Source organism: Scardinius erythrophthalmus (genome assembly GCF_964197995.2).
Source record: "Scardinius erythrophthalmus genome assembly, chromosome: 21".
Taxonomy (NCBI): domain Eukaryota; kingdom Metazoa; phylum Chordata; class Actinopteri; order Cypriniformes; family Leuciscidae; genus Scardinius; species Scardinius erythrophthalmus.
Window position 1 is genome coordinate 19,844,218 of NC_138241.1, and position 9,134 is coordinate 19,853,351.

A 9,134-nucleotide genomic window follows, 5' to 3' on the forward strand; every position below is an offset into this window, starting at 1 on the left:
CACAGACCGGACAGCGAGCAGGCAACAGCAAATAAAACTTCCTCTTTCCGGGAGAGGGAGACTTCAGGCTTCAACGAAATATCTGAAATACTATTTTGCTGTTTATGTTTAGTGCTATATTTTGTTTAGTGATTATGATTATGTATATATATATATATATATATATATATATATATATATATATATATATATATATATATATATATATATATATATATATATAAATATATATACATATATATAATCACTAAACAAAAATGTGTATATATCACTAAACATAGCACTAAACATAACATAAAATAGTATTTAAGAAATTTCGTTGAAGCCAGACTTCTCCCTCTCACATACATACACACATTACATACAGGCCTATATAATATATACAAATATATTTACTCACACATATTATGTAAACAAGCTTCTGTTAGATGTAATCGCGATTAATCGATTTGACAGCACTAATTCGGCTGTTATTCGAACCACTCAACCATTATAATGCGCAAAGAAAAAAAAGGCAATTACTTTGAAAGTAGCCTACTAGGCTATATATTTTTTCAGATATAAAAAAATCAGATAAGAAACCATTTATATTTTATATATAATCAATTATATAAGCACTGTTAAAAATGATGGACCACAATAAGAGACAGAAACGTTTCCATAATTGGAGAATCATCACAAAATCTAACAGTTGGATTTTGATAACTCAGAGACCCGTTTTAAATGTGCATACATATGCTACTGCAGCATACAGTCTTTTGTGGTTGGTAGGCTACTTATTACAATCTAACGGTCTCTGACTTCTGTCATTGATTACCCTCGCTTCTAATTAACACGCCTTCAAAGCTGGTGGAGCACCAATCAAAACGCCACCTGGGGGGTTTGGGGAGAAATGAGGCGCATCAGCTCCGCGTCCTCAGCGTGGATAAGTGCGTGACTGCACAGCGCGAGAGACAGTCCAGAGACTGTCAGGATCAGGAGACAGTCGGGATCGCGAGCTCTCGGTGGATCATTTCAAATCACGTCTCCTTGGATTGTGCACCTGTTCCTGAACATCCTCAACCTTAACGTGATTTAGGTACGTTGCGATTTTACTGCATATAATTTTAAGATTTTACATTTTATACAAAAATGCCGGCTGATTATTTAAACGTCATTAGCCTATACAGTCTAAATACCATCAAACAAAATAAAAAAGAAAAGAAAAACTTTAAAGTTCTGATTCAACAATCAATTTCGCATAATACACAGACCGATTCATATCAGTCACAGTAGAACTGAATGAATCACTACCAATGTCAATATATTTATATGGCTGTAAGATTGTTCCATTAATTATATTTAAGCATGAATTTACATGTCTTCTTCTTTTTAACTTCTCATTATTTTTATTCAGATTTTCAGGAATAAAACATGGAGCAGAGTTTTATGCCTCGCGCCTTGTGGACTAATGACAGCAAATTTCTCCATCACCATGTCCCGGATTTCTTCACTAGTGTACAAGTTACACAGGATGTACCAGCCGGAACATCATTCGGACCATGTGTTCTCCATAATAACTTTTATGACACTATAGCATTTATTGCACTGAAATCCTTTGACAAACGGAATAAATCATATGTATTTAGGGTGAGTAATTTAGCATTCACTCACAATTACATTATCTAAAGGTTTTTAATTTAGACTGCACTTTACAACAATTGCACTTTTGTGCTGTGTTAGTAAATGAAACATGCATATTCCAGATATTTGTATTAGCCTACACTATGCAGTGCAAAAGGTCAAATGGTGACTTTTCTTGTAAAGTTTTCAGTTTTAGATTTCCTCTAATGGCAAATATGTCCCTCTATCAACAGGTAGATCCTGAGGCGATGAAAGGCTCTCCATTTGTAGTTCCTTGGCTACGGTTAGTACAGGCTGCAGTGAGCGCAGAAGAACAGAATACTGAGGCCTACTTGAAAGGAGGGCAGCTGCACTTTCGGACTATTCGAGATGTGAAACAAGGGGAGGAACTGCTTGTTTGGTACGACGAGGAGTTGTCTCATCTTTTGGGGTTTGGAGACATAAACACAAAAGCCCTGACAGATGGTGAGTAGCAGCTTTAAACATTTTTTTTTATTATTTATTTATTTCATTATTAATGGCATAAATGCATTAATGCATGCTCAAATCATGTTAAACCAGTTAATGTAACTTCAAAATGTCGGAATGTTCATAGGTCAATGGTTGTATTTTTGTGTATTTTTGACTTAAGAAATTAAGGAAAAAATACAAACACAAATATATTCTACACAAAAATAACTTGTACACCTCTTTCAACTTCTATTTTTTTATGGCTTGAAGTAAAAATGTAGCCTATGTAAAAAGAAAAAAGTCATTAAAATGCAGACATTCTTGAAAAAAAATTCCACACAAGTAGTTTGGCATAACATTCCATTATTTCTTTAAGTATTAGATGTAAATTATTATTATTATTTACGGAAAAACATTATTTGTCCACCAAAGCAATTGTCCTATAACCAAAATGCAGGAAGCCATTTTGTTTTCATGTGACAAGATATCCACTCTTTATGAATGTTTATATACCGTCTATGTGTTTGACAAGGTCAGGCACGTTTTGTTCAGATCAAATGGTTTAACTAAGGAAACGTATTATTCATAATTAAAAAAATACAGATAGATAGATAGATAGATAGATAGATAGATAGATAGATAGATAGATAGATAGATAGATAGATAGATAGATATCGATTAAGGTTTTCAGAAATGCATGAAAACAACATGGATACAAATATCACATTTAAATTGCCAACTGTGTTTACGTAAAATTGCATGTTACTATATCATCATGCTCTGACAGCGTTTGTTTCTCTTCATATGCAGACTACACATGTACGAAATGCGGCCAGGCCTTCAAGAACGAAAACCCTTTCCTTGCCCACTGTCGTTTTTTATGTGCGCAGGAAAAAGTAGATATTATCCGGCCAACCAACGAACAGAAACAAGAAGTCAAGCGACAACGCAAAGTCATAGATTTTCACAACATTGCAAGAGATCTGGAGCACAAAAGGAACGATTCTTCCGAAGACATGGCCATACCTCGAAAAAGAAAACAAGAGGCTTCCTTAAGCCCCAGGAACAGAAAAACAGTTTTATTGGAGAGAACCAACATCACTAATCAAGCCAACGCCAACAAAGACTATCCGCCTTTTCAGGATTCGTCAGAATCTACTGACAACCTTTCGACAAGTGAGTCAAAAAGAAACAAAAACAGCGCATTTACCGAGGTTAGAAAACCATCAGAGCAGTCAAACCCTGAACAGTCATCACGAGATGTATTGGGACCTGACGTAGGCCTGCAATCCGACTGCAGCGCGTTCTCGTTCGTTGTACCCAAGAGCGCGCACTCGGAACAGAAGAGCGCGTTCTGTGAACCCAGCAAACGCACCATCACGGAATTTCAGAACACTTCACCACCCGATTCGGATACTATCTCAGACTCTTTCAAATCAAAACCTTCTCTAGGATACAGAAACGTACTGGCTTCGCACTTGTTTCACGCTGACTTGCCAGGCACTCATGCAGGTGGAGTGATGTCCGCTCCTCTGGCAACAGGAGGATCCTTCTATTACGCACCCGAGCATTGGACCAGAGCTATAGGTGGCCAGCTGCAGTCTACATCTTCGTTGACACTTCTTCCCCCTACTTTCACTCCAATGGGTGTTTCAGTGCAGAACTGGTGCGCCAAATGCAACCTCTCATTCAGAATGACCTCTGACTTGGTGTTTCACATGAGGTCCCATCATAAGAAAGAGTTCGCCGCAGAGGCTCAGGTGAGGCGGAGGAGAGAGGAGAAACTCACCTGCCCCATCTGTCACGAGTACTTTAGAGAGCGTCACCACCTCTCACGTCACATGACATCACATAATTGAAAAGAAAAACTCTGGCGCACTTTAATATGTTATTATGCATTGATTATAAATTGTGCATAGCCTACTCTATGATGGACATTTGTAGTTAGGCTGCTATTGGACAGAGGAGGTATGTAGCAAATAGCAATACGTTACAGACGTGGTAAAAACTTGAACCTTTCAACCATTTATCAACAGTAAAGCGTCGTCATTTTCTCCACCGGTCATTGTCAGCCATGTAGTGTGAGCTTTGGTCGTGCAGTTCAAGGTAGGCCTACATCGCCACTAGGTGGCTATAAACTGCATAACTTTCTCTTTATAAATAGCTGTACCATTTAGTTGACTAATACTGTTGATTTGCCTGATCATTTTCAACCTAATAGTGCCTTACAAATGTCAGGATTAGGCTACATGTAAATGCTATTGAGAAACGGAGTGAAATGCTCCAGCATTTTTAGGTTTGCTAACAGCTGACTAAAGTATTATAAGTTTAGAGTAACATTGTTTTGAAAAGATATTTTATATTTGAAAAATCCATCCCATCAGAATGCCAAATCTTTATGTTACAATGTTCTTTTCAGATGTCTACTTTTTTTAAACATTTTTTATCAGCACAACGACAAGGAGGATGTATTTATTTAAATATTGTCTTGTTCTTTTTTTAATTTTATTTTTATTTTTAGATAAGTACAGTCATTGTATTTCATTAAAGATTCTGAACATATTCCCTGTGTTTGCCTCTGATTTTAGCCATCTAGAAATATGGAACATATAAAGTACCATTTTCTTTGTGTGCACACACAGTACATTGATATTTATTATTATTATATTTATTATTATTATAATTTATTATTAATTTATTATTCATTTTAAATTCATTTCAATAAGCAAGTATTTAGGACTAGGCAAGTAACTAATATCTAATATGTGGTAAATGTCCTTGCATTTGGCTGTCAGTAATATCTCACACATGTGTTATATTGTTCTAGATTTGTGAAAATGGTGGAACTGCATAAAGTAAACTCTTTTTTCCTTATAACGTCATAAACATGCTCATTTATTTTAAAATAAAGTTAACACCAATTGAAGCGCTCGTTTGACACACATGCACTAACACTGAGTGACCAGTAGAGTGCCCTGTCTAACAATTATTAAGTCCTTGAAGGTCTCATCATCACTCACAAAATTAGCTGTTATGTGGAAAATGTGAGGATGGCGTTGTGTTCAGGTTTATCTTCGCCATATGCACAATTCCGAAAAAGTTAATTTTTTATCTCCCTTTAATTAGGCTATAGGCAGGGGATAAACTCAACAACTGAGAAAGTTCACCAAAAAGTCAACGTTTTGACCTCACTGCGAAGTTCAAAGGGACACCCGTCTGCATTTAGCTAGAAAATCAAACATTCTGCTCATTCAAGAAAGTAAATACAGAACTTCTGAAGAAATATTGAATGAAAAGATGTGTATACACTGGCTTAGAATTGGTGCAATTAGGAGCCCAGCGGTCGCTCCTTCATACACAGAAAATCCTCTGTTCGCTCTAAAGAGCATCTTTCATCGCTGCCATTAATCGATCAGGCCTCATTTGGAAAACTAAATATTGACTTTGGTTTTCAGTAACTGTTGAGTATTTAGACCTGTTAGAAAGATGCAGGGCAGGCCCATCACTTCTGCGCGTTGAAACTGTCACAGGCGTGCTGTTTGTCACAAGTTGTGCTATTGTGGAAACGTGTGAAAACGTTGACACGTGCCACATTGCTTTTATTTCCAAATACATCTGCTGATAGACATCTACCTAAAAGCGATTCAGTTTTTACACATACACACAATGAGTTTCATACCTGACCACATCCCATTTTAAACTCCCTGTAGTAGCATAGTGAAATGAAAGGCGTACGGATCATCTTATTACACATTCAGTGACTGTAAACAATGTGGTTCAGACTTCTAAGTGCAGATATCGATTCATTTGAAGAAAGTATCGATTCTTTTTAGGAAAAGTAGCAATTAATTTTAAGGAAAAGTAGCAATTCGTTTTAGGAAAAGTATCGATTCATTTAAAGGAAAAGTATCGATTAATTTTACAAAAAGTAGCGATTCATTTTGAAAAGGTATAGCGATTCATCTTAAGAAAAATATTTATTCTTTTTGAAAAAGTATCGATTAATTTCAAGAAAAGAATCGATTCATTTTAGGGAAAGTATCGATTAATTTTGAAAAAGTATCGATTCACTTTAAGGAAAAGTTTCGATTCATTTAGAAAAGTATCGATTCATTTTGAAAAAGTATCGATTCATTTTAGTAAAAGTATCGATTCACTTTAAGGAAAAGTATTGATTCACTTTAAGGAAAAGTAGCGATTCATTTGAAGAAAAGTAGCGAATAATGTTAAGAAATGAATCAATTCTTTTTGAAAAAGTAGTGATTCATTTTAGTAAAAGTATCGATTCACTTTAAGGAAAAGTACTGATTCACTTTAAGGAAAAGTATTGATTCACTTTAAGGAAAAATAGCGATTCACTTGAAGAAAAGTAGAGAATAATTTTAAGAAATGAAATTCTTTTTGAAAAAGTATCGATTCATTTTAAGAAAAGTATCGATTCTTTTTAGGAAAAGTAGCGATTCACTTTATGAAAAGTAGCGATTCATTTTAAGAAATTAATTGATTCACTTTAAGAAAAAATATCGATTCACTTTGAGGAAAAGTATCGATTCATTTTAAGAAAAGTATCGATTCTTTTTAAGAAAAGTAGAGATTAATTTAGAAAAAGTATCGATTAATTTAGAAAAAGTATTGATTCATTTTAGGAAAAGTATCGATTCATTTTAGGAAAAGTAGTGATTCACTTTGACAAATTATCGATTCACTTTAATGAAAAGTATCAATTCTTTTTTGGAAAAGTATCAATTCATTTTTGGAAAAGTATCGATTCATTTTAAGAAAAGTATCGATTGACTTTGAAAAAGTATCGAAAACTAGCAATTCATTCTAAGAAAAGTAGTGATTCATTTTAGAAAAATATTGTTTCACTTTGAAAATGTAGTGATTCACTTTAATGAAAAGTTTCGATTATTTTTTTGGAAAAGTAGCGATTCATTTTGAAAAAGTAGCAATTCGTTTTAATGAAAAGTATCGATTTATCGTTTTACTTAAAATCAATAACTTTAAGTAATAAAATTATCTATTAATTTTAGGAGAAGTATCGATTCATTTGAAGGAAAAGTATCGATTCTTTTTAAGAAAAGTAGCGATACATTTTGAAAAAGTAACAATTCATTTTAGGAAAAGTTGCGATTCATTTGAAGAAAAGTAACGATTAATTTAGAAAAAGTTTTGATTAATTATTTAATTAAGAAAAGAAAAAGAAGTTGCAAATGCCTAATTGAGGTTGTTCTGCGAATGTGACGTTGTATTTCTGTGAATGGCATTTTAACATTTGTGGCTACTTGTCTGCAGCTTCAATTTCAGAATAAAGGTTTGTGACTAATGTCTGTGAGTGCAAATCTCAACATTCACCAGGTTTTTACATTGGAGCTGTGAGTGTAAATTTTGGCATACAATTACAAATATTTATTGTAGCAAGTTCGCAAATTTACATCTACATGCATTCTTAATATTATTGATCTGCCTGCATGACACCATTATGTGAGAACTGAACTGAGCTGGACGATGACATAACTGTTATCTCCAGACCTCAATAGTTGAATGTACTCTTTTTATAATTGATATACTTTATACAGTTATTGAACAGAACTGAATCAACACTGAATTCAGCTGAACAATGACACTTTTTTCTTTTTAAAGCAGCTTTACAGCTAAATTGAACTTTGTTTGTATCATTGATCAGTTTATCCCTGTAAAGCTGCTATATAGTGCTATATATTTAAAGGTGACTTGAGATTTACAAAAGGTAATTATTTAGTATTAAAGAGAGTGAAAGAGAGTTTATTTGTGTGAAAGAGAATGATGTTTTTCTTTTAAAAGAGTAAATTTAATTTACTTGTTATTTTGCGATTTAAAAAGTGTGTTGTTAATAAATGTTATTATCATAGTGTATTTGTTCATTTTTAATACATGTTTAAATTAAAGTGTATTTGTTAATTTTATAATTAAAACCCTTAATCTTTGTAAATGGTTGAATTTGTGTTTCAATGCCAGTTTCTGGGACACATCTGGCCCGGGGTACCAGCCGACTCTCAGCCAGATCTGTCTTACAGTGCCTGGGCCAGACCTGGGCCATATCAATAAATTAGAGTCATTTTACAGGGTGTGAGCCACATCTGGGCCAGAGGAAATTGTTTGTGTCTGTTTTCAGTGTGTGGGCCAGTTTTGGGCCAAGGACCCAGCCAGAACTGGGCCAGAATTGAAGCAAGGATGAGGCTCAGAGGTGGGCCACACAAATTTTGCTGGTGTCCTTTATACAACTGATTTAAATATTAAAGTGATCCCCATTTCTAAAGCGGATTCACCAGATAGTAAACCTCATTGTGGCTTTAGTGGATGTTGGCATTACATTCTCACATTCTAGTGGGAGACAATTACATGTTGACACTGTCAAAACTAGCCTTAGAGGTGAAAACAACTTTTGATTACATTGGAGACCATACATTTATCATCTCATTAGTTTGTTGCCGCCGAATATATATGCTAATAAACTAGTCAAAGGTTGATACATCTACTGGTCTTTAGCCACATGGTTTTAGAAGGGTTTGTAAGCTGGTAAGACTGGGAGACTAGTTTAAACCAGTTTTTATTTTCAGCAAAATATTTGTATTAATTATAATCAATTTATAAATAATTAAAATTTTCAACTCACAAAATATTCATTTGTGAATGTTTTTGTATTCATGTTTTTAGTTCTAAACAGCAGTAAAATTAGCAAACACATTCACATCTCTTTAACAACTCACATCTTCAAGTGTCGTCTCTTCACACACTGACTGCACAGAGAAAGACATTCAACGCACTTGTTATGCAAAGGAAAGACATAGCAGACAGTAATTGGGTTCTGTTCTCTGAGAACACACTGAGAACACACTTCTCGTTTTCATTCATGGGCTAGCGGGATTAAAAGGGTTTACATCGAATTAGTGACATCATTTGTTGAAGTAAGAGCTGGAACTTCCTGCACTTTGTGACCTGATGCTCTTGAAGTGGGTTGAAGGTGGGAACTGTGGGTTAGAGATGTCTTTGATGTCCAGGTCAAGAAATAATGTATCAAG

At 34.5% G+C, this 9,134-nt stretch overlaps 1 protein-coding gene across 1 annotated transcript; it reads left to right on the forward strand.

Moving 5' to 3' along the window:
• The first annotated feature begins 955 nt into the window (after positions 1-955).
• znf488 (zinc finger protein 488) lies at positions 956-4,634 on the forward strand. The gene is made up of 4 exons (XM_081350729.1): positions 956-1,078; positions 1,397-1,629; positions 1,857-2,088; positions 2,884-4,634. The coding sequence occupies exons 2-4, from the start codon at positions 1,414-1,416 to the stop codon at positions 3,930-3,932; spliced, it is 1,497 nt and encodes a 498-aa protein (XP_081206855.1). The 5' UTR covers positions 956-1,078; positions 1,397-1,413; the 3' UTR covers positions 3,933-4,634.
• The last annotated feature ends 4,500 nt before the right edge of the window (positions 4,635-9,134 follow it).

Bases quoted from the DNA above. Each gene is read 5' to 3' on its own strand.
- znf488 (XM_081350729.1), top strand. From the start codon at position 1,414: ATGGAGCAGAGTTTTATGCCTCGCGCCTTGTGGACTAATGACAGCAAA. The intron at 1,630-1,856 runs GTGAGTAATTTA...CTCTATCAACAG, and splicing joins ATAAATCATATGTATTTAGG to GTAGATCCTGAGGCGATGAA. The intron at 2,089-2,883 runs GTGAGTAGCAGC...CTTCATATGCAG, and splicing joins CACAAAAGCCCTGACAGATG to ACTACACATGTACGAAATGC.